At 44.8% G+C, this 26,301-nt stretch overlaps 1 protein-coding gene across 2 annotated transcripts in view; it reads left to right on the forward strand.

Moving 5' to 3' along the window:
* C8H11orf65 (chromosome 8 C11orf65 homolog) overlaps positions 1–26,301 on the forward strand; it is a 269,451-nt gene that overhangs the window by 15,528 nt on the left and 227,622 nt on the right. For both annotated transcript variants that reach the window (XM_069202320.1, XM_069202318.1), the window contains exons 2-3: positions 4,549–4,657; positions 20,562–20,654. In XM_069202320.1, the coding sequence (XP_069058421.1) occupies positions 4,571–4,657; positions 20,562–20,654 (180 nt within the window). In that variant the 5' untranslated portion in view covers positions 4,549–4,570. The remainder of the gene's footprint in view (positions 1–4,548; positions 4,658–20,561; positions 20,655–26,301) is intronic.

Here is a 26,301-nt window from a genome sequence, read left to right on the forward strand (position 1 = left end):
GGAGATTCATGGTCATAAGCAGGTTTTCACCGTGATCAAGTGTCCTTTCACATTTAACTACATGCCACCTACCATATCAGTGAGGTTTTGACAAATGGCTTACACAATATGCATAACATGGGTCTAGTGTGTATATTCACTGCTACCAGATGAGTTAATCAAATGCTTGATCTGTATGTAGGTTCATATCCAACCATGTGGAACAGCCTTTACATTTATGGTGAATCACCTCAGTTTCTCTTCAGTACAACAGTGACAGGAATGCACTCAGGAATGTGCATGTTAAAAGCCTTGGAATATGTCCATAAATGTTCTCTGAGGCAAGGATGTATTCTTGAATCTGACTGTATGACCCAGTGTGTAGTAATTGTGTAACTTTTCAATTCCTGGCTATGCCAATGCGTGTAAAGGGTGGTGACAATTGATTTCCCACCCTCCGCCTGACGCGATCATAGAACATGGTACTCCACTGCACCTTTGAAAAATTACCCCGGGATGGGCCAGGGACTAGAGGTCGGCGCAAGGAGTATTTTGCAATGTTTACTCGGGGATGGATGCCCCCCCCTCAGGCTCATCCACCACCGTGGGACCCCATCTCTGCGCAAGTTGCAAAAGAATGCCGTTGCAACCCTTGACAAAGAAGAACTCTGGGCCCTAACAAAACAGTAGGAAATGCGCCATCTCCAAGAAAATAGAGCAAGGGCTCGGGACCCCCATCTCCAGGCCCGCAGGTGCAGTGGCCTGGCTACCCCTTCCTGCGCTCATGCATAGAGGATGCAGGGCAGCCACAGCTTACTAAACACCCTGTCTGCTTGGAGTGGGCAGGGGAGAAGCCCGCTGCCAGCTCCGGTGCTGCATCAAGGACTGCTGGCTAGGCGAGGAGCTGGCTTTGGCAGCCGAGGGTGGGCTCTCCGAGCTGCCCCCAATGAAGAGGCAAGGCGGAGTGCTCAGGTGGGACCGAACACCAGTGAAAAAAACTGAAATAAATTAAAAAGGAATGCGGCACAAGGCATGCACTGGTAAACAATGTGGCCGGAGCCATTGTTAGAATATTCACACTCCTGGAAGGGAGCGCCCCATATTGCCCTACGGGGCTTGTTTTATGGTGGTCCCAAAACAGACAGGGTCACAGGGTCACCACCATCAAATTTTAAACTGGTGATAGAGTGACTGCAGGAGGTCGCCACTTGCTTCAATGTTTGAAAAATTACCCAAAGTTTCCATGGTCCTCAAAATGATGACCCCCCCCTTGCCCCGGGACGAAGCCACACGCTGGTAAATAATGGGACTGTAGGCGCTAATAGCATATTCAATCCCCTGGGAGGAAACGTCGGACAATGTCCTGTGGGTCTTGTTTTCAACTCAAAATGGTGCTTTGTAGAGGACCCAAAACAGACAGGGGCACCACCAATGTATTTAAACTGGTGATAGGTGAAGGCCCCACTTGCTTCAGCTTTTAAAAAGTGATCTGAGTTTGCACGGTCCACAAAATTATGACCCCTTCCCCATCCCCATCCCCATCTTTCTGGCAGTAATTCAAGCGCTCTCAAGACCGGAGTTTTTGCTCTTCAGCTGAGAGTGGAGCACCCTCTAGGGTCTGATACTATGGCTACATTTTATGTGGTCTGAAGGTTTCATATTTAAAAAAAAAAGACACCCACACATGTAATGTTCACTTTATTTTCAATGCTTTCCTAACCCTTAATGCTCACAGTGATTTTGATCAGTGTTGCAACGTGTTATTGACAATGCTTTATTGACACTAAGGAATGCATTTACACATGATTCACAACTTTAATGATTATATTGAAAGGTTGATGATGTTTAACATGTGTTTTTTGGTCTTTTAATGTGGTGCGCCTTTGATAAAGTCAGTAGGCTAACCTTACATAATGTGAAGATACTTGATAAAGCCAAAAGCCTTTTGTTATCCATAATGATAACCCCTTTTATTGTGATGTGTTATCTGGTATAGATTGGGCCTACTGCAATTTTGGGAGTCATGAGTCTTTAGAGGTCACGTGATTACAGAATGTCATCTAAGCTATTTTTAATCTGTCTTATGTATATATTTGTAAATTGTATTTAGTAGCATGTCTAATAAATGCACTTTTCCTTTACTAAAGAAAAAGCACTGACTGGGCAATCGTTTATTGAGTGCTATTATTGCGTGCCAGCGAATGGTGATTAGTAGCTCACTTTTACACATAAGGAGAGGCGAGGAGGGTTTTAACCCCCATACTACCTCCCAAACTCAAAACCGTGAGCACAAAGAGTATGGTGGGTATGGAAGACAAGACCAGCTTGTGGTTATACCACTATTGCCGTGTTCCGTCTAATCAGGAGTGGTTGTGAAAACCGTGTATTTGGGGCCTGTCTTAGGGGTTCCTCCTCATGGAATTTGTGGTCTCACACAGATAAGAGTATCCTGCTTCATGTTTGGCCACCTACCCCCACCCGGGTAGGACAGTGCCACCTGGGGGTACTCAACCTTGTGGTTAAATGAACCCAGAAGGAGTTCTTAAAAAAAAAATTCTGAATAATATTGGGATCCAGTCATTTAAGTAAAATTACCCAACAGATCACCAGTGTAAATCACACCTTTAATAGTGGTTTCTGCTGGTAAATTAAAAAGAAAAAAAGGATGGTTTTTGAGTGTAATGACTCATTCTGTTGCTATAATCCTAACGGCCAACATGTTTCTGCCTACGCGCTAAGCCATAACTGGTCTGGGGCATTCTTCAGGGCCTGAGATCCCTAGTGAGTGTAGCGTGAAGAGGAACCTATCCTATCTTAATAGTGAAAGGCTCATATGCAACACACTCAAGGCCTACCTGAGTATTACTCAAATTTGGAGGTACCCAAGTAGGTGTTCCTCAGTGATGCTCCCTTTGACGAATGTGTGACTATAATGGGCATCACCCCTACCCCAGACCTGGGGCTAGCTGCCCTTAAAAGTTAGGGTACCTCCAAATTTGAGTAAATGGGTGGGGTAAGTGGCCAAATCATGAAGCATTACACTATTATGTGTGTGAAACCACCTATTCCGCAAGGAGGAACCCCTACGATAGGTCACAAATATACGGTTTTCACAACCAATCCTGATTAGACTGGATCACGGCAATAGTGGTACAACCACAAGCTGGTCTTGTCTTCCACCCCCCCATTGTCTTTGTGTTCAAGATTAGTAGCTCATGCCACTTTCCCTAAGTAGGCCTTAGACTGCTCTTTTTCACTACCCTGCTAGAGTTGAGTGTTGCAGAGGAATGCTTGGTTCATACTAAGGGGAAATTGTGAGCTTATTACATGCGCAGGGCTCACATGCTGCACAACTAATAACCCAATTTTGTACCCAGCGCTTTACATTTTGAATTAAATTAGTTGGATTCAAGCGAATCCCTCTTCAGGTACAGTTTAGATTCTATATAGCAAAAATCTCGTAATGTTAGCTATGTCTTTGATTCAGTGGTGATGGCACACATCCTGCAAAATTTCCAGGGAATGTACATTTCTCTCCAAGAGCCATTTAGACAATTGGTGGTTATTGCTGGGCTTCAGTTGTCTTCTGTTAGAGTTGACCACAGTGGTTGAGATGGACAATCAGCACATTTCTTATTTTCGAATGATAACAGTGGCCATAGTCTTAGTCTCCATCAAAGAGTTTCGTCTTTGGAGGTCGCATGCTAACCTGTCAAGCACTAACTGATCCATTGATGTAAGCACTAGGATTGCTTCTCAGGTCTGTTGATGCTTTGTTCAACCAATATACACACCCTCTAATTTGGTTACAATCATGGCATGTGCATGGAAAGGAAACGGGCAGTGCATGGACATGGAGAGGGAAAAAGGGAGACATTAGTCTCTTTGTCTATATTGATTAACATGACAACATACCCTCTTGAGGCTACACATAAAGTAGTGGGTGACCCAGTCTGTGGTATATCAGTCTCTCTTTCGCTCCATATCAGGCACACACACATTTCACATTGGGAAGTGCTATAAGGGGGGCAAATCATGACAGACTACACAGAGTTACCTGGGGGGACCAGCCAACAGCATTCTCAATTTAGTGCACCTGTAAAAAGGCATTTACCCTATGGCTAATAATGAGCTGCCACCAACCATTTCTTGTGCCATGACCTGTAAATTGGAATAGTTGTCCTCTATGTTGAAAGGAGGTCAGATCTGGGAATCAAGGAATTTACTTGTAAGTAGTTTGCTCAAGAACAATGAGAGCACACGCTAGGGGTGGAGGGTGGTAGGGAGATAAGCCTCCTGTGTAGGAAAACAAGTACAGTGTATCTAAGTGTTAACACAAAAGATTTCTCTCTTCTCATGCTATGTATTTTACTTAGTGATAATTGGAGACTGTACTGCCAGGGAGCTGTACTTTGTATTATGCATTTTAATGTGTATGTGTGTTTTATGTAGCATTGCCTGAAATATAATTGTATGTTGAGTTTTCATTTAGAATACTGGCTCTGAGCTTAAACGAAGACTCTGAAGAATAGTCATTTTGTATACATAATTGTATTATACATCTCGCAGATCTTTGGAAATCTTATTGGTGATGGATGCTGTGAAAATCAATGACGAAATAATGGCAAGTCGTGTCAAGGCAGCAACAATGATCCAAAGGGCATGGAGGAAGCATATTGTAAGTGTTCCTTTCAAATTAAAACTAACAAGCCACAGCTTTATATGTGAGTATTTGAATTGCTAGATTGAATTTTTAGCTCTGGCCCAGGAATTCTTACCACCAGAATATTCTTCTCCAAACAGTTTCATTGTTTTCATTGCATTGGGAAAATTAGGATTGAACATGTGTTTTAAATGATTGTAGTGCGAACATAAGCCTTCAGTATCTCACATCCTTAATATTTGTGGGATTTGTGATTGTTGTGTGTCATTATATAGAAATAGCCAAGACAAGTCTTGTGTTGTGTGGAGATGTGCGATGATGAAATCAGGCAGAGGTGTCATGTAGAACCCTTTAGCGACTGTTGGGATATATTGGAGACCTTCCACTGGAATTTGTAGTGGGTCTGTCATTTTGCATTATGCTGTTTGGAGGAGCATCCCACACCTACACTCAATTTTATGTGTGTTGTGGAGCCAAGGTGATATTCAACACAAAAATGTTTTAGAGGGTACATAATAGTAATATTATAACAAACCGTTAAGAAAATGAGTATTACATGTTCTGGTCTGTCAATTATTTTAACATTTATTATGATAACTGTAACTTATTTGAACTTATAATTTGACATCAATTAACTGCTTCGGTTTACATAACTAGAAGCACAGAGTAGCTTTGCTTTCATGACTCTAGTGAATGTTGGCTTTAGTGCCCATCCATGTATCCTGCTTCCGTTGCTTCATCTTGGTTGACTCCTAGCAACTTTGAGATCAGCATGCTGGAGGGACTACAGCCACAGTCTCACTCCTGGCTTCTGCCTTCTTGTTGTAATTTATAGGCTGCCTCCTATTTCCCTACTTAAATCCGTGTCTCTCCCCTGCCCCATGTCTGCCATTTACACGTTTGGTATTATCATAGCCTCCATGCTGTGGGAGCCGTCTTAGATGTTTTTGTTTTGTGTCCTTGTCCTCTCATCTCAGTCACCTGTCTCCTGTCATCCTGATCCTGTATTGCATTCATTCATAGCTTTTCCACCGTATAGTGAGAGCATTTTTGTATTCCTCCTGTTCTAATGCCTCTCCTTCTTTGCCCTCTGCCGATGTGTTGCCAGCCCTTTCTTCCACACTATGCAAACATGTTGTACCAGCGGTCACATGGAATTATATTTTTTTTGGGAGGGGTAGAGGGAGTTGCCCCAATGGTATCCTGTTCCTCCTCAGTTGTCCTCCCCCATCTTGCATTCACTGCCTGAACTGTCTCTGCACCTTCATGCACACAGTTCCCATGTAACGTTGCAGTTATTGGGTTATTGATGTGAGAGCTGAATCCAAGTTGCTTCACCTAGTCTCCCTGTCACACTGCACCATGTGAAGCCACTTTAGCTGCTATACTTTAGCTAGCAGCTTCTGGGCCTGTAGGTTTCTGTGTTACTGTATATTTCCACTTTTGTCTGGACACAGTCACATTATAATGATGTTTTTGGCCTTCCTCCACACCAGGGAATAAACCTAGATCAATCTTTAAGATTGTAAAGGACTTTGCTGATCCAGTTGTTTTCCACAGATGTAAGACTCAATCAGCTGAGCGGTGTGAGCAACTTGCCGCATTTTTTCACAACAATAATCAGGAAATCCAAAATAGTTTATCTGTTGTCTTGATCTCAGAAGAGGATGATTGTAGTTTTAATCAGTATTCCAAAACTACATCCTGGTGGTTGTCTGAGTTTAACACAATCTCTTTGGGAGAGTCTAGATGTGCTATTCTAAATCTCAAGTCTGATTCCCCTGATGATCCTTGCCCCCCTTTTATGTCAGCTTTGAGAGTAGATGTCATCAACCCCATCCTGTATGCCTTGCTAGATAAGTCCCTAGGCACTGCAGCTGTGCCTATATGCAGGAAGAGGGATAGAATTGTCCCTCTTACAAAAAAGCCAAGCTCAGATCCTGAAGTCCTGGGCAATTATAGGCCCATTTCCCTTCTCCCTGTGCCTTCTAAGTTAGTGGAAACATTTGTGAACTGTCAGCTCTCTAACTACTTTAAGACCAACAGGTTACTTCATCCCAGTCAATCACGCTTCAGCCAAGTTACAGTACAGACACTACCTTTTTGAAGGTCTCCAAACTGATTAAAAGCACCATCAATGTGGGCAGTAGGGCAATCCTGGCATTGCTGGACCTGTCTGCAGCATTTGACATGGTCCCGCATGCCAGGCTCCTTGCCTGCTTTCAGAAAATTGGCATTAGGGACAATACCATGAAGTAGATGAAGCCCTTTCTTGAGGACAGGAGTCAAGAAGTATGGCCACCCCATTGTTCCTTTGAAAGCTGAAGGGTCTCACTAGGAGTTCCTCAGGGCTCAGTGCTTAGCTCCACAATGGTTAATATCTACATGTCCCCCTGGGACGAGGTGGTGGAATCATTTAGGGCTAAGATAATTTCATACTGGGATAATACTCAGATCTTTCTTGCTGTTGGTAAGAGTGTGCCTTTTGAACAGTAAGCTATTCACCCTGTCTGTCAGCGGTTTTTCGATGGATAAACTATATCCAACTGAAGTGTAACACCAAAAAGATGGAGGTGCTGTTTTGGACACAGTTTTGTTCTCAATTTAGAAGTCCACTGGTCTGTAGGAGTCTCTCCACGGGATACCCATTTGGAACTGTAAAAAACGTGGGGATCAAATTTGATAATAAAATGTCTTTCCATAATCAAATTGTCAAATTGGTAGGCCTATGCTGTGGCATTTTACGTATGGCAAAAATATTTTTGCATTTCCTTTTGGTCCCGACTAGGATTACAGTGGTATTTGCACTGGTCATGTCCAGACTGGACTATGCCTATGCACTTTATGCAGGCCTGCTGAAAATTCTGCTGAGAAGACTTCAGACTGTTTAGAATATGGCGGCTAGGCTGGCTCTTGGTCTTCCCAGGCAAGAGCAAATTACTATGCACTGGCTTCCTGTGGAAAAACGGATTCTATTCAAGTCCTCTCTGTTAATGCACAGAGCGCTCCATTATTAAGGACCTGATTACATATTTTCCAGGATTTCCTAATATAACCCTGTGAGAGCCTTGTGTTCTGCCAATAACCATCTGGTCAGAATTCCAGGAGTTCATCTGGCAAAAGCAAGTGGGCGTTCCTTGTCTCTTTTGGGCTTGGTGTGTTGGAACAATCTTCCTTCAGAGTTGGGCCAGATAAATGATTAAGCAATATTTAGGAAAAAGCTTAAGACATAGCTTTTCAAGCAGTAGCTTTCATCTTTCTTTCTTTCTTTCTTTCTTTCTTTCTTTCTTTCTTTCTTTCTTTCTTTCTTTCTTTCTTTCTTTCTTCCTTTCTTTCTTTCTTTCTTTCAATGACTATAGCACAGAGCGCCTGGACACTCTCCTGAGTAGCCATGCGCTTTAGAAATCATGGTACATTAACATAACCATTAACAGTCTCCTTTCATTCTTTTCCCATCTCTATATTCCATCACTGTCTCTTTTTGTTCTAATCTTCTATATTTCATCAACTATCTATTGCTATTCTTCTGTCTACTCTGCCTTTCAAACCCTTGCCCAACCTCCTTTGTGTTCTTCTCTAGTGTTTGTTCTTTTCTATGAGCTTGTTCACTGATTTGCCCATGCAAATTCTGCCTGTCAAACTTCAGCTTCTGATTGCAGACTTTGGTGAACTGGACATGGATGCAGTAATATAGGAAGGTTAATGCGATAGATTACTTATTTACGAATGGAACATTTATTAAAAATAAGGTCACCTGATCTTCCTTTGTTTTTTAATGTATTTATTGAGTTTTACATTATAGACAACATTTGTGACATATTACGCCTTCTGATGTTACATTGATAATTGATACCCCATGTAGGCTCATATCGTAGCTGCTAAATCAAAACGTGGTACACCCAGGCTATATACATTGCAGTAAAAATTGTGAAGGTCATAATATTTTGTGCTAGTGAATACTACCAGTGTATAGTCACAATGTTGTGATCTAGGGACGAGGTGAGAAACTGGGGGAAGAATATGGCATGTAAGGGAGGTAGCAGCGGCAGGCCGAGACAGGTAAGAAAAAGGAAATTCATAGACTTTACTGGGTGTGCTTGTTAAAGTGGTGGAAGCATGTTTCTGGGTGTACAGCGTGGGTGGATGGGTTCACAGGTTACGGAGGGGTGGGACTGGAAGGAGCCCTCCCCATTACACAAGCTAGGGGAGAGTAGTAAGCAGTGAGCAATCCAGATCCCCAGATGGGAGGGCCCCTATCCTATGCGTGTGCCAGATGATTATCCCCTCGCCAGCTTCCTCAATTCAAGGGGGTAGATCATCATTCTCCACTCCCTGTAGGAAGTGCTGGAGAAGGGTAGTCCATTTGGGAGAAATAGGTCTCCTGTGAGGCACCAGACCTCTTCATAATGGAGTGCTTCCTCTTCTGCCAGCCCCCCCCCCCACTTGCGCATTGTCCCATGCCATGCCGCCACCGGTGGGACTGTTGGTGAATGCCACTGGAGCGTGAGCATGCATTTGGCATATGCCACCCATGGGAGCCCATGCAAAATGTATCTGCAGGCCTTCCATTATTGCAGCCTGTGTGAAAAGGTGAATGCACCCTTTCACTACAGGTAACTACACCAGGTCATTGTAAGTCACCCCTATAGTAGGCCCTCGTAGCCCAGAGGGCAGGGTGCAGGTACCTGTGTGTGAGGGCTCCCCTGCATGAGCAGAGATGCCCCTATGAACTCCAGCTCCATTGCACTGGACTTCGTAAGTGCGGGAAAGCCATTTTGCCTGTGTAAAGGACACAGGTCACTATGTCCAGCTACAAAATGGTAACTCCGAACCTGGGCATGTTTGGTACCAAACATGTCAGAATCATACTCCAATACTGTTGCCAGTATTGGTTGTATGATTCTGTGCACTCTGGGGGCTCCTTAGAGGACTTCCAGCCTTGATCCTACCAGCATTCTGGGATTTTCCGAGCAGCCAGCGCTGCAGCCACTTCTCAGACAGATTTCTGCCCTCCTGCTGCTTGACCAGCTCAGGCAGAGGAAGGTGGAACAAAGGATTTCCCATGAGAGAGGGAGGTAGCACCCTCTCCCTTGGAAATGGATGTTACATGGCTTGGGAGGGGCAGCTTCCTCAAGCCACAGGTATGCTTTGAAGGGCACATTTGGTGTCCTCTTTGCATAAACCGGTTTGCACCAGTCCCCTGGTCCAAAATCAGCTTCCCACTTATTCCGCAGAGCTGTAAGGGGAGTAACTGCAAGTTCCTGAATGGCCTTATACAGCCATGTGATCAGGTGACAAACATCGCCCATGGTAAGTATGGCCTGCAATACTGGATGTGTGGTAGGTTCCATTTTTGATGTGTCCCAAAGGGTCCGATAGGTAATGTGAAGTTGTGGGTAAATGAGAAACTGTCCTGTTGGGAGATCGTGGTCTGAGGCCAGTTGATCAAATGTGAGAGGCTGGCCATCAGAGAATAAGTCTCTGGCCATAATCAACAATTGTTCTGTCTAGCCTCTCAGGTCCCTGGAATAATAGAAGCCGGGAAACGAGGAAGGCCGATCAGGGGAAATGCTGGGAAATACAGTGTAATTTCATGTGTTAGACGATGTATGCGAGCCACCACTACTTGCAATGGCAAAGGGAACAAGGGTAAAACCTTTGCAACTCAACATCATTTACCGCCACAAAATAAGAGTACCTAAAAGGGAGTCCAGCTCATTAAAGAACTGTTTCGGCAGAATGACAGGAAGGTTTGCAATGTAGTATAAAAGGTGAGGTAACACAACCACTACCTCCCATCCCTCCCTCACCTTCCTTACTTACCCAACGAGGCCCCTTGCCTCACCTAGATCCCTCCCTTCCCCTTTTAAAAAGTCACCGTGCCCCAAGCCCCTCCTGTTTTCTTTTGTCTCCCATTAGACTTACCTCTACCTGAGGAAGCTTCGTATTTTCCATTGCGTCGGGCTGTGGTGCTTTTGGCGGTGATCCCTGGCCTGACAGCATCTCAGTGTGGGGTGCGCGGCTCCCTCGACTGACGTGGTTATCAGGTTGGTCAAAAGGAGTCGGACGGCTCTCTTGCGGCTGCACTTCCGGGGCGACACCTTGCAAAACGGCTTGCGTACCTGGCGACTTGTAGAGGGTAAGAACGGGTTTTTGACCCGCTATTTCTATCTTTCATGGTTTGCCCTGTTTGGAAGACCTTTGTTGGCCTCCTTTTTCTTGGAGTTTTAAGGTGGTTCTCTCCCCTATATTTGGCTTCCGCATTTGTTTCTCATAGAAAAGAGCGAATAGAGGGCATTTTGTGGTGTGGTTCATGGCGGAGCATCAGGGTACTAAGCGGGTGCGCATTTTGTCCTCCTCTTTGTCCTCAGACTGGGTGGACGTCTGTTCCCTTGCCAACTCCCCGTATGGCCAGGGGTGCGGTGGACTGACCTGCGTCTCATGTCTTGGGAGGAGGTTCGTGCCATGTTAGAAGTGCCTCTGTCCAGGGCCCTCCGAGCTGGGGCTGCCTGACCTGGTCGCCCATCTATGTCTCAGGCTTCTTTGGCTGCTGTTTGCTCTTCTTCCTCAGTGGGTGGAGTTCCTTCTTCTTCCTCTGGTGGGTTGTATGTATCCCGTGCCGAGTTGTGGGCCATTTTGGCTCATGTGAGGGATGTTCTGGACTTCCCCTCCTTTCCTCCGGCTGAGGCAGAGTTCTCTTTGTTTCCTCTGTAGGTTACCCCTTTTCTTTTTTTTTTTTTTCGGGGACCTGTTAAAGATATGGTTTTTCGTGAATGGATGGTGGGGGACAGAGCCCAGGTTCCTCATTTTCTTCGGTGTTTGTATCTGCTGGAACGGGTGGATGCACTGCCTCCTTCCATTAAGCTGGTTTCCTGGCTAGCTGTGTTATTTGTTAGACCTGCGGTCAACTCGGGGATGGTGTTCCTACATTTGCCACTGATCGTTTGGTTGACTCTGGGCTGCAATGGGCTTTTTCAGAGGCCCAGTGGTTTCTCTGGTTAAGGCAGTGGAAGGCAGGCCCAGGGGCGAGGGCTGCACTTCTGAGACTTCATATTGGGGGGGGGTGGGTCAGGCGCTGTTGGGGCTCGATTGCCAGCCATGATTCTACAGCTTTTAGAGGATGGTAACATGCTTTACCTTGTCTAAAGGGGGTGCCTCATCTAGCATGGGGTGGAAGTCCCATCCGCGGCTTTCTCCTGTGTTTGCCCCACGGTCTTCTTTGTCCAGAAAAGTAGTTTTCTGCCTCTCTTTTCTCCTATGCGGTCTGTTCCATCCACGTATGGGGCATCCTGGAGGGGCTTCTGTCTATCACAGTCATTGGGTCACTGATCTCTGGGTGCTGGACATTGTAGAGTATGGCTGCTCCATTGAGTTTGAGATTGTTCCTCCAGATACTGAGGTTCTTCGGACGGCCTCGCCGGTGATAGGTGGAAGGAGATCAGCCCTGCTCGACGGGTTCCAGGACTTGCTTTTGAAGGGTGCTATCTCCAGGGTGCCTCTGGGGGAACACAGTAGTGGGGCTTCTTCCCTCCTGTTCCTCGCTGTAAGATATCAGTTTTTTTTTGTCCCATCTTGGTTCTCACATGGGTGTATTCTTGGCTCTAGGCTGTACATTTCTGGTTGTTTGCTCTACAGGCGATTGTTCCTCTGCTTGGAAAGGGAATTTTCTGGATCTGCAGGATGCATACATTCACGTCCCTGTTGCAGAATCCTCTCAGAAGTTACTGCAGTGTTCTGTTGGGATGGACAATTTCTGGTTCTGTGTTTTCTTTGGGCCTCCTATCCTCTACCCGGATCTTCGCAAACATGCTGGCTCCTCTGTTGGCTGTTCTTCATGCAGGGGGGGGTGTTTGTGCATCCTTCTTTGGACGATCTTTTGGTGCTGGCTCCCTGTGTGTTCTAGTTGCCGATGCATGTAGCTAGAGTCTTTCAGAACCTCCAGTGTCACGTCTTTTTATTATACTGGGGGAATCAGATTTGGTGCCCTCCCAGTACTTGGTATTCATTAGGGCTCGGTTTCTACCTCTGCAGGGGTTGGTGACTGTACCTGGGAGAAGGTTGCAGTGCCTCCAGGAGCAGGTGGGTACTGTGTTGGCACAGGTAGCTCCCAAGTTTCTCGTTTGGTTACGTCTGAGGGGGTCACTTGGCTTCGGTGGGGTTTCTGGTTCCTTGGGCGCGGTTCCTCTACTTTTTCTGGTCCACTGGATTCTCTTCCATTGGTCTTCAGGTCCTTACAATCTTCAGGTGTGGATTCCTGTGTCGGGGTCCTTTCGCAGGGAGTTTGGTTGGTGTCTGGTGTCGGCTCATCTCCGGCTGGGAGTCCCTCTGTCTTCTTCAGTTCCTATAGTGTTGACAACTAATGCCGGTCTCTCCGGGTGGGGAGCTTGGCTGGGTTCGGAGCAGATATGGGGGTTTTGGTCTCTCTGGGTGTCAGAACGGTCCTTGAATTGGTGGTGGACAGGCTGACTTATTGGTGGCCACAGTGCATTTCCCCCCTTTCTGTTCCACTGGTCTTTTTTGGTAAGTGTCGGGAGGGTGGGGGCTCGGGTGCATTTGATCGCCCCTTACCCCCGTTGGCCTCAGGTGAATTGGTTCCCTGTGCTCCAGCTGTTGTCCAGTGAGCTAGTTTGGGTTCTTCCTCTCCACCCCTTTCCTCTGTTGTTCCATGCCTCTTCCAGGGGTCCTTGCTGAGACTGCGTTTGACGGCTTGGAGGTTGGACGGCGAGGTTTGACGGTGCTGCGGTTGCCTGGTCCTTTGGTTGTGACCTTGCAGGCCGCTAGGCGTAAGTCCACTTTGCGTTCCTATGATCGCTGGTGGTCGTTTTTTTCTGCTGGGTGTTTGCGACGGCAGGTTGATCCTACTTTGGCCTCTGTTTTTGGTGATGCAGTTTTTACAAGGTGGGGCCGGCAGGATTTGTCTGTAGCTACGTTGCAGGTGGAATGGGCTGCGATCCGGGCCTTTCGGGGTCCTGTGCTGATTTTAAGGGATGAGGGAAATTTGATTCCTGTATTTTTTCGAGGGCTGTTGAATTTCTTTCCTCGGCCTGTGAGTTTGTTTCCTGATTGGAATCTCCAGTTGGTGTTGGAGATCTTATCGGGCTCGCCCTTTTGAGCCTCTGGTAGACATTTATTTGAAGCATTTGTCTTTCATGCCTTGTTTTTTTTTTTTTTTTGGTAGCTATCACTTTTTGGCGGGCGCTTAGGGGAGTTGGGTGCTTTATCCTGCTGATTCCCTTTTTGCATGATTTTCCCTCCTTTATCCCTTAGAGGCCTTCCGCTTTTCATGCCCACTTGGAGGTGATTATACCTGTTCTTTGTCTTGCCCCTTCCTCTGTGAAGGAAGTCAGGTTGCTTTATATGGATGTCCGTCAGACTTTGTTGTGGTACCTTCAAGGTGGTGTCTGACTTTCGGCAAGGAGATTCCTTGTTGGAGATTTTGGTCCTGCTTGGTAAGGGGGACCGCTTCCTACTGCTTCTTTGGGTCGATGTTTCCGGTCTGTGGTGTTGCTGGCCTATGCTTTGAAAGGGGTGGTGCCTCCTTCTGGGTTTCAGGGTCACTCCACTCGGTGGCTGGCTTACTGAGCGCATCGGTGGTGGTGTTTTTTAGGGCTGCTATTTGGGCCACTCCCTCCACGTTTGTTCGGAATTATAAGATTGCTGACTCGGGGCATCTGGAGTCGGTTTTAGGGCACAGGATATTATCCTCTATGAGGGAATAGGGGTGTTTTTTTGTGTCCTTCCTGGGTGTGATTCAAGTTTCTTTCTGTTTTGCAACTCAGTTGTCGGTCTCCTGATTACTTGCTATGTCTCATTGGTTAAGTAAGGAAGGCAAGGGAGGGATGGGAGATAATGCGTCCATTACTTACCGTTAATGGTATTACTCCTAGTCCTACTCCCTCGCCTCCAGCCGGTGTCTGGTCTGTATTTGTAGTCTCTGGCCATCAGCATGGATGATTCCAGTGATCAAAATGGACTCTTAGTTATGACACATCTCTCACCCCTCTCACCACTTGGGGCCCTTGCCCTTATGGTAGCTCTGTGTACATTGTGTCTGACGAAGGAAACGTGCATGCACAGTTATCTGTGTATGCGTACATATTGCCCGCTGCTATTGCAGACTAGTTTCGGGACTGCGCTCCACAACAGTTGCTGGAGTGAAGTTGACTTTCCAAGTTGTCTGCACAGCTGATGGTTTTTTGCTGATGTCTACCTACCTCCTTTTACTCTCAGACAATGGCACCTTTCACTTCTTCGCAATGTGAAGTGACCTCTGTGGGAAAAGGTAATGCTTGAGGTTTCTGTATGTTGGCTTAACATTAATGCAGGTTACTTTGTCATGCATATTACATCTACATTTGCATTGCCTTGCAACTGTCACACTAGGGACATACTTATACTTTGCCCACACTGCTCGTGTGTATGAATGAATCTTCTGTATATTAATCTATTAACTGCATGTCCCATATTGTATTTCCACTGACTTACGTGCCACACCTAAGAATTAAATGGTTAAAGCACTGGATGTTTGTATGCTAATAATTCAGGGTACTCATATCCGAAGTAGGCAGTGGTTGCTATCCCAGCTGCTTTCCGATACCCAAAAAGAACAAGGGTCTTCGCCCTATGCTACACATCTGGACTCTCAAACTCTTCCTCAAAAAGGAGAAATTCAGGATGTTCACTTTGGCTCCAGTCTTGCCTGCCCTAGACCAAGGGGACTGGATGGTAGTGTTGGACTTGCAGGATGCCTATTTCCATTTTCTTGCCTGCCAACAGATGTTACCTGCACTTCAAGGTAGGCCATGAGCACTCAGTTCACTGTGCCCCTCTCTGGTCTTAACAGCACCCCTCAGTTGTTCCCGAAGGTGATGGTGGTGGTCGCAGCTCACCTCAGGAGATTAGAGGTGTCGGTCTTCCCCTACCTCGACGCCTGGCTGTTGAAGGTGGGCTGGCTCCAGGCTGTTGTCTCCCATCTCCAGACTAAAGCAGATCTCCTGCTTTCGCTGGGGTTCACTATAAATGTCCCAAAGTCTCCCAAACAAAGTGTCGAGGACATTCACGCTATGATACCGATGTTTCAGTCTCTATCCTCGATTTTGGTGAGCATGACTCTGAGGCTGCTGGTGCTCATGGCCTCCTGCATCCTGTAATTGAATCATGCCAGATGGCATATGTGAGCTCTGCAGTGCGACCTGAAGCTCCAGTGGGTGCATTATCAGGGTAAACTCTCCGACATGGTCCAGATCTCTGAGGGAACTGCAAAAGACCTGCAGTGGTGGCTAACAAACTGCGATTGGGTCAGAGGCAGGCCCCTTTCCACTTCCTGACCAGATGTCACAGTGGTGACAGATGTGTCACTCCTGGGATGGGACGGCCACCTGGGATAGGTGGAGGTCAGAGGACTCTGCTGCCTGGCAGAATCCGGACTCCATTTTAACTTTCTGGATCTCCAGCCGATCCGGCCAGCATTCAAAGCATTTCTTTCCTCTGTCAAGGGAAAGATAGTGGAGGTGTTCACAGACAACAGAACTGCCATGTGGCACTACAACAAGCAGAGTGGGGTGGGGTCATGGACCCTTTGTAAAGAATCTCTGCCTCTCTGGACATGGCTGGAGCAGCAGGACATAACCCTGTTAGTACAACACCTGGTAGGTTCTCTGAACGCCAGGGCAGATGAACTCAGCTGTTGATGCCTAGCAGATCACAAGTGGCGTCTCCATTCGGAGGTGGGGCAAGGTCTCTTGCTGCAGTGGGGAGAGCCTTGGTTAGATCTGTTTGCTTCCAAAGATAACGCGCAATGTCAGCAGTTTTGCGTGTTGGAGTTTCCAAGGCGGCTATCACTTGGAGATGCTTTCATCTCAAGTGGAGCTTAGGCCTCCTGTACGCCTTACTGCTCATACCACTTCTGCCCAGAGTTTCCAAGAAGATCAAGAACGACCGGGCCCAAGTCATCCTTGTGGCTCTGAACTGGGCACAGAGAGTCTGGTATCCCAAGCTTCTAAGAATGAGCATTGATCCTCCAATCAGCCTGCCCCCTTGAGAGGATCTTCTGTCACAACAGCATGGGAGGGTTCTCCACCTGAACCTGTCAACTCTCCACTTTCTTGCGTGGAGATTGAGCGGCGACAGTTGACAGCCTTTGAGCTTCCTCCTAAAGTCTGTAACTTCATCTTGCCAGCCAGGCGTCCCTCCACCAAGATGTTATATGCCTGTCAGTGGCAAAAGTTTGTATTATATTGTACAGAAAAGTCTATCAACCCTCTTTCTGCCTCTCTCTCGGATATCCTTTTTTCATTCTTACCCTTGCCCAGCAGAGTTCTGCTATGGGTACTCGTAAGGGCTATCTCTCTGCTCTGTCTACCTTTCTGCAGCTGCCTGACCAACTCTCTTTATTTAAGTATTCTATTGTAAACAGGTTTCTCAAAGGGCTTATACATATGTTTCCCGCTGTGCCCTTTATCATACCTCAGTAGGGCCTTAATTTGGTTCTCACCCACCTTTTGTGCTCCCTTCAAGTCTCTGCACAATTGTTCCCTCTGGCTGCTTACCATCAAGACCGCTTTTCTAGTGGCAATAACATTTGCCCGGAGGGTGAGTGAGCTGCAGGCTTTGTCTTCCAAGCCTCCCTACGTGACTGTTTCCAGGCCAACTGGTGCTTTGCCCTAGGGCCTCTTTCCTACCAAAAGTGGTGACTCCATTCCATCTGGGACAACTCACCGCCGAAGATGGGATTGCCTGGGTATCTATTCAAAGGTAAGGAATCTGCGGCTAGATGTCCCTATCAGATGAACAAGTTACTTACCTTCGGTAAGAAATTATCTGATAAAGACAATATCTAGCTACAGATTCCTTACCGATCCACCCACTCCTCCCTGCTCTGTGGAGAGGTTTTTAGGATTAGGGACAATCCCTTTCTAGGCCCTAATTTGAACATTCCAATGTCAGTGCACGTCATGGCTCTGCGGTCCTAGCGTGGAAAGTTGTGAAAAGTAACTGATGTCTGCATATATGGGTGACTGTGGCGTCGCCTCCAACAAGTACGATGCTGACAACGCCACGCGGAGCTGAACTAAGCCACCTACTGGCACGCAGGGGTACTGCTCACGAAAAATCTTCCGGATCCAGTCTGATGCCTGGGAAATTCAAAGATAAGGAATCTGCTGCAATGTATTGTCTCTACCAGATAGTTTGTTATTAAAGGTAAGTGACTTGTTCATTACTGTCAATGCCTGCTTCACAGGTCTGCTGGGTTTCCATACAGCTCCTTGGGGTTCACTTGAAAGGCCGAGAACAAGATGCCAAGGTAATTTGTGTGCACCCTCTGTCTGACTAGCTGGTTGCTGAAGGACCTGCTTTGTCCCACCAATCTTCTGTTTTACATATAGCACTGGGGATGCACGTGAAAGGAAAGGAAATAAGACTGCAAAACATTCCTTGAGTATCCACTGTCTAATTGCTGGAAAATCCTACTATACTTCTACCATATGTCTGTATCCGGGTTTATGAGGAGTATTGGGGCTGCTTCAAACTGTATTTAGGTGATAGAAGTTGGAGTGCACTAGGATTACCATAGTACACTCCCAGCACACACCACCAGCCCTCACAGCTCAAGTTTAGTGTAGCCGAAGAGATCTTTCCTGCAACTTCAGAGCAGCCCAATAGCAACTGTACCTGTATTGGAGCCTGCTGTTGGCCTCTGCTTGACACTATGGGACACTCTAAATGTCTCCCTGGGGTCCTGGGGGGCATTCGAAGTGTACTGCTGTGGTGCAAGGGTACCTAAAGCACTAAGTCAGAAGGTAAAATCTTTGAGAGGACAAACCTGGTTGGTATATCCGACCCAAGCTCCAACGCTGCCAGGATTAAATTGCATCCAGGGCCGGTCTCCTGCATCAGTTGGCGATCATTGGCACGCTGATTCTTGACACTATTCCTGCTTAAAACTTTAAAAATTCAAATCACCAGTTCTCCTTATTGGATTCTGTCATTTTGTTTACCAAATTTTACTATAATTTTGTAACCATGGAATTGTTATTGTTTTGTATTTTACTTTATTACTGTTATTACTGTTACTACATTAACATACACATTGCCTCGAACTTAAGCCTGTCTGCTCTGTGTTCTGTGTGCCCTTCATCCACATTCACATTTACATTCCTATCAGCTAACCCTAGAATAAGAATGAATGTTGCTCTTCATTGGGTTTCACACTCCTCCACAGACAGATTTGATGGCATGCTACCTACCAACATGCTTTTCAGCTTGCAGTTTTCCCACATTCATACCCTTCAGCTATGATTTTAACACCACCATTTTCTTGACAGTGACATCCAGTTTCTCCTTTGAGACCTGCCATATCAGAGTCTTTGTGTAAGCAAGCTCTCCCTGTGAGGCCAGAGCTCTGCAAGTGGAGGTTGACAAAGTTCTCCTTCAGCTTCATTTTTGGTTTAGACATTAGGCTGATGCTGCTCGAAAAGTAGGCTTTGGAGGAAGTCATCCTTTTGATCACTCTTTGAAAGGTGCAGCGAGGTATAGAAGTCCCAGGAAACAACACTGCCATTTCGAACTTTGGTCTGGGAAATTCGCCATTGCAGTTCACATGCAATTGGTCCTTGCCTGAAATCCTCAATGCACAATAAGTACGGCCAATAATGGTCAGCAGTTGCCGCTGGAATGGCAGCAAAACTTTCCTCTGATGCCATTCCTCCACAAATAACAGTGCTTGTGTTCCCATTTCTGGGGGCAATACCACCAGTTGCTCCTCTTCACATCCATAAAGACCTCTATGTCAATTGATTATATGGTAGCCATACCTTCGGAGCACCAAGGAGGGTGCAAGACCATCTCATAAAACAGAGCATCCACAGGGAGTTTCACACACTGTAAACTGCAGCACCCAAACATGGTACCCGTTTAGGTGATTCAGTACTGCCAGCATACCACACCAAGACGGTTAGAAGCTAATGGCCATCTTGGAGCCCACAAAGCCTCATCTCCTGATAACATTTGTAGGTGGGAAGTTGTGTGTTTACATCCGCTTAGGAAATCAATCCACCATGGAGGCCCGAATGCCTTAATTCAATTTCATTTTTCAAAATCTGGAATATTTCTAGTTTTGATTTGGGTACAGTTAATAGTAAGGTATTTTTAATGCCAGAACCATCAATAACAGAAAAATCATTTGCTCATCTAGTATTAGCTGTCTGTCCTTTCAATTTCTCACAGACAAATATTGTCAACATAACTTTGCTTCATAGTCTGCTATAGTCCAGTTTATAAAGGGTGTGCATCACAAGGCATCATTACTTTGTTTTAATAGGTTTGGTTAAAAAAAAACCTAACTATGTTAAGATAGAATTCAGAGAGCACACATCTCCTTTTCATGGCTCGGGTTTCAGTGCATTTTTAACTATTTTCTCTGCAGTGTTTCTTTATTTTTACATAACTCGGGTGCCAGTAAATGTTTCCGGACGTTTGGGGAATACAGAAGTAAAACATTGTTGCTCTTTGTTTCAAATTTTACCAATAACACTTCACCTGGTATGTCACACAATAGAGTTGAAACAATATCAAAAGTGTATCTCCAGAATAGTAACCTGAAGTTGCTAAATCTTACGGAGTAAAACAGAAATCTGATTCTTTTTCAGAGGGCAGGCATTGCCTCATCAGAAAATTATATTTAAAAATTTGCATTGCAGTATTGAGTAGTCAGTTTGGAATAAATTCGAAGTTGACCTCAAATGAAAAATCAGAGAATCAGTGGGAACAAATTGTGTTCAGGTAATGATTTACAGAAACGCGTTGGACATTATGTAGCGAGTTTTTGAATGGCCAAATAGATGAACCTCGGCGAACCTGAGCACTATTTTTTATTTCTCTGCCTATGCGTACTATTTTTAACCTTTCATTGTACTTGCAGGATATGCATGTATTTAAATACTACAAAAATCTCATCAATTTCAAAGGGAAAGGAGATCCACGATCCTTATTGAAATGTGTTAATCCCAGAGAGGTAAGATTTATATTTACCATGCATTTAACACAATAAAAAAAGTTGCCATTCCATTTTCCGTGTAAATAATATTTTGTTCAGATACATCTAAATGGTATCATGTGATTGCTTTGCCAGAGTTTAAACACTACCTCCTCAGTGTAGTTCTTCAGCACTCCTACACATAGTGAAATAAAAGTTCTTCTCCAGGAGATCTATGTATATAGTCCTAAGCACAGAATTGTCTTGCCCTCGTGCTGGATCTCAGAGCTTTTTGTTTTACAAAAATATACACAATACACTTTTCTTTTTTAAAAGCTATTAAAAAAAATATATATACATATATATTTTTGACAACCTATGGTTGGCTATATTGGGCAATTTTAACTTTATTTCTTTAGAAATAATCCAATTTTAAAAAAGGCATAAAAAGTAACTATTTCTTGCCCCCCAGTTTCTAACGTTGATTCATAGCACCTATAGCAAACCATGGGCGACGGTGCGGTTGAATGGCCCTTCCTCGCAACCATTTCCCATACGCAGGGGCACCAAACAGGGATGCCCACTGTCACCCTTACTATTCGCTCTTTACACGGAGCCGTTTGCACAAAGATTGCGATTGAACCCAGATATAACGGTTGTGACCTTTGTAGGCAAAATGCACACGCTGGCTTTATACGCTGGTGATGTTCTGGTGTCCTTAGACAACCCCAAGGGGACCCTTCTGGCTCTTCTGCAGGAGAGCGAGGATTTCGGCAAGACCTCCGGCTTCACCATAAATTGTCAGAAATCCCAAGCCCTTAATATTTCGGTCCCTCTTGTGGACCAACAATATCTAGTAAGGCACTTTCCAATATGTTGGCAAAGTTACAGTATCCCTTACCTGGGGCTCCAGCTTACCCTGGCCATCTTGCATGCGACCTTTATTAACTACCGTTTACTGGTGCAGCAAGGATGGTGCGACCTGACAAAATGGCAATCATACTCAATCTTGTGGTTTGGCAGCCTTTCCGCCCTTAAGCAGACGGTCCTTCCGCGGATCTTATCTTTTTCTAAACCTACCGGTCGAGCCTCCCCGGTAAATACTTCAATCTTTACAGAAAGATCTATACCACTTAATTTGGGAGGGGAGGCGGCCTCGCCGGAATCGCACACTATGCTATCAATCACCAGCACATGGGGGTTTGGGGTCCCCAATATACTTCACTATTTTCAAGCCACCCAACTCTGCTATATAGTAGAGTGGTCGAGAGAAGAGATGGTTGTTTATGGATCAGGCACTCGCAGGCACATCCTTGTGGAAGATCCCATTTCTATCCCTCCCACAGCGTCCTTGGCTGTTTATACTCCTCTCCAATCGCGCACCCAACTATGAGAACGTGGTTCCCTTGCCCTTGACACCGATTGATGGCAACCCGTCCTTTACACCTGACATTAACGCCTTGGCCTACAGTCGGTGGTTGCAACCAGAGTGTTGCTCTGTCGGACATCTATTTGATATCAAGGGTATGATATCTTTGGACACTCTGAAATCTAAACATGCACTGCTCGAGACAGAGCGGATGCACTACTTACAAATTCGTCACTGGATCATGCATCTAGGGATTCGAGACCAGGCACAGAGACCCCTTACTGATTTTGAAAAATGGCTGCTGAAGAAGACTTCAGATAAACGATTAATCTCTGAATTGCATAATGTCCTGCAAAAGGCCCCCAAAATCCCCAGGGCAATGACGCTGGAAAGCGGAAATTGGTAGCTCTCTCACACATAGGGAATGGGAGGATATATACTACAGAGCACGCCACACAGCTAGAAATATGGCAAGCGTAGAATCCGCGACTAAAATTGTTACATACTGGTATCTTACACCTGCACATATTCACAAAGGGGATCCTCACGCAACCCCAAGTGTTGGAGGGGTTGTGGTGCCTTGGGTCCCCGACACATATTCTATGGGAGTGCCAGAAGCTTACACATCACTGCGGGGAAGTGCTGAAGGACATCAACTCACATCTTGATACCCAGCTTCCCCGCTTCCCGGTATATATATTATTAGGCCTCCCTAACCTCTGAAGCCCCACAGAGGACGATTAATAGGCTTGGCCTTGGGCACAAGTACTGGTGGGTCGTACTTCATATGAGTGCCTGTTTGGAACTCTAATGTATGTTCCAGATCTTGATGGTCCTGGCATGGAGGCGGCAGAAAACCTTTTGACATAAATGAACGTGTCACTGTCTTACAGGAATTACAACAGTTCTGTGACGACAACTCTTCTGCCAGTGCTGCCTCCTTTGGAATTAAGGATGTACCTGTAATGCCTACAGGCTGGATTCCTAAAGTTGGGGATCTAGTACGTGAAAAGGTTGCTGTGAAAAAGAAATTTGGTCCTTCTTATAGTGCACCAGTCCCTGTCTTGTCAATACACGGTACCAGAACTGTCATTCTACCACCGTTGGCAGGTGCCAAAGAAAATCGTTTTGTCTCTATCGACAATGTCAAACTAAACCATATTGGCCGATCCTGCACAGCCGACCAAAAGGAACAGCCATTAGTTCCTGAATCCCTCTAACTACTGGTCAAGAAGTTCCTCTACAAGTTGTAAGCAGCAACACAGACACCTGTCCGGGCTTGGGGAGGGTGGAAAATGATTTTGCATTAGTTCCACTGACATCGAATAACACAGAAATTACTGATCGATTTGAAACAACTTCGACACAGACGGATGGTGCCATTTATTCGGTGCCACCACAGGAAACACCAACAGCACCTACTAACACTGCTCCAGTTTTTGCACGAACTGCGTCTGGATACTTTGCCGACATCAGCAATGACATTTCAGACTCATTCGCCTCTTCGACACCTGAACTGTCAACACCACGTAAGCTGATAAATTGGCTTAAAGTAACTTACTTCATTGTTCCATGGAACTATCTGCGGCTTTCTTTGACTGTACTAACTTTCCTGCTTTGGGTTGGGTTTGCCATCACTTTCTTTTTGTTAATACATGGTCATTTTCTTCCTGAAAAATCGGCAGTTGAACAGGTGGATGAAGTCCTAAAACCACATTTGTCTTCTCACAAGGTCCGCAGAGACTTGTCCTTTGTGAACATTTCTGCTATACCAATTCCTGATGGAATTGTTTGGGATAAAGTAATATTTGACATATACGGTCCTACGGAAGTCATTCAAATACCATATGTGTTTAAACTATCAATGAACGATATAACAATACCCGGGGTTGTTTCTGATGATTGGGATGTGAAGGCAGTTGATTCTATGATGACTGAATTGCCGCATTATACTGTATTTGAAAACGAAGATGTTTATCAATCTAGAGAGAATTATGGTAATATGTTTTGCTATAATTATTATGGGCACCATTTCATCCACAGAGCAAGCAGCCCAAAGACTGTTTTTAATTAAACACAATGGGAACATTGTCCGACTCCACCACAAGGGAGTTCTAAAACGTATTCTGAAAAGTTTACATATTTTTCTGGGCACGATGTTAAAAATGCTGAGTCGTATTATTTTAAATTGTCACCTACAGAAAACATACGCATACTATTGACAAATACAAAATTTATATATTTGGATTCCTTTGTTTCCCAGTTGACTATAGAAGGCTATGAATATTGGCTAAAGTCCATTTTCTTGAAGAGTGTGTGGGGAACTAGATATTGGCAAATACGGGGGAAGGAAACTTTATTTAGAACATGCCTGATACCTGTTCAAATTATATTTTTAAGTGAAACTGTACAACAAACAAGTTGTTTAGGCTTAGCAAAGATTGAACACGCCCACTATACCTGCCCCTGAATTTGTTTATAAATGGCAAAAATATATAAATGCAACTGAAGATCAGCTCGATGAATGGGTCCAGAATGGCACATTTAATGTTTCACTAACATGTCCTGGCGGGTGGTTATTGTGGCCAGTAGATACCAATGGGTATCACAAACGTTTTATTAACTCCTTGGGGGTTTTAGAACTAGTAGGCCAGACCCTCGCTATATATTGTCCGAACAGGCGGGTATAGTAACAACATACAGTGTAGGGAAACTCTGCCAGCAATGGTTAAAGACTTCCTCACTAGATGCGGTTAGAGAACACCTCAGTCTCCTGTCTAAAAACACCGGCTTATGGGACTTCCTATTAGGCCCAAGAAAACAATGCAGAAAACATTTCTTATACGAAGTATATAATGAAATTTGGAAGCTTTCACAACAAGAAGCTACTACCCGGTGAAGGCAAATAGATCATGAAAATTTAAAGAAGGCATTAGCTGTTGTAGATAATGGGATTGATGCCCTGTTCGATCGAGTATATACCCTGAATAACATTGTTTCTTCTGCTATAGACATTATACAAACAGATACGTCTTCCTTACATCATGGACAGAGTCAGCTAAGGTCCATCATGCAGTTGGATTGGACGCTTCAAACATTGAAGGCGGGTCGCGTTCCCTGGCAATATGTCAGCACGAGGGAAATATTTTCTTCTTTTAATTTAACGCGACAACAACTACTAATGGCTAAGAAAGAAGCGACTTATGTCATGCTAAACATCAAAAAATTAGAAAAGTTGCCATTTACTGTGGTTGAAATACCATCTGCTGAGTGGTTAATACACGGGGTCATTAATCTGCCTATTTCCACACTACAATTCACTTCCTGTTTAAAACACATTCCGGTAGGCAGATACGAAAAACTGGGAGATAGTTACATCCATGAGGTGTGGGAACTACCCCTCGCATACAAATGTCTCAGTGGCATTAAAAAAGTATTTTCTAATTTTTCCCGAATACATCCTCTAATGCAGCGAGGACTGTACTCTATATGGATGTTCAGAGCATTTTTAAAAATTACCTCAACAAATCTAAAAACATTAGACTGTCAGATCATCTCTATGTTCATTTTGGCCCTGCATGTACGATTTGAGCGTTAACCGTCAACCGTCAAAACTGTTAATTTTTAGGTGGATTGTCTCCTATATTTTATCTATTATAGAAATCTGAATAGAACATCGTCTCGTAGGCTCAGAGCTCATTCCAAATGGATAAATTGACTTATGTAAAGTGCCGACTTGGAGATCCCGATATACCTTTACAAGGCCTCTTCATGATTTAGATTCCAGGGCATATTTCCAAATGTGGAATCTTTCTGTACAGAATAATTTTGAGTAAATGCAGTTCTGTTTTTTTTGGTTTCTTGGCTTTTTCTCTGCCTTCAGTGGGGATGGGTTTGAAATAATGTACAGTGCTAACAACTATAAATGAATATCCTTTGGAGGAGAGTAGTTATTTACCTGTAATTTAAGTTAGTTTTCAGGGGAATCTTCATTATAGTCACAAGCAGCCATCTCTCATTGCTGTAGAAGTGACAAAGAAATTAACTACAGTTTTTCAATGATCCTTGGTCTTCGTAAAAAGAGAATTGGCCCAGCTACCACTAGTGGAACTTAACAGAATATGATAGTACCAACTCAAGGTATGTGTCTAGAATTTTCAGATATCTGAATGAGTGGAACTCGTAGGTAGAGGTTCTCAATGTTCAGTAGAAGAAACAATGAGAAACGCAAAACTGAACCCAAGGATAAGATCTTTGCAGACCAGTTTAAATGTGGATTGTGCTGAGCTAGCCAATTTGTACCCTTATAAAAAAAAT

This window comes from Pleurodeles waltl, chromosome 8, assembly GCF_031143425.1.
Source record: "Pleurodeles waltl isolate 20211129_DDA chromosome 8, aPleWal1.hap1.20221129, whole genome shotgun sequence".
NCBI classification, from domain to species: domain Eukaryota; kingdom Metazoa; phylum Chordata; class Amphibia; order Caudata; family Salamandridae; genus Pleurodeles; species Pleurodeles waltl.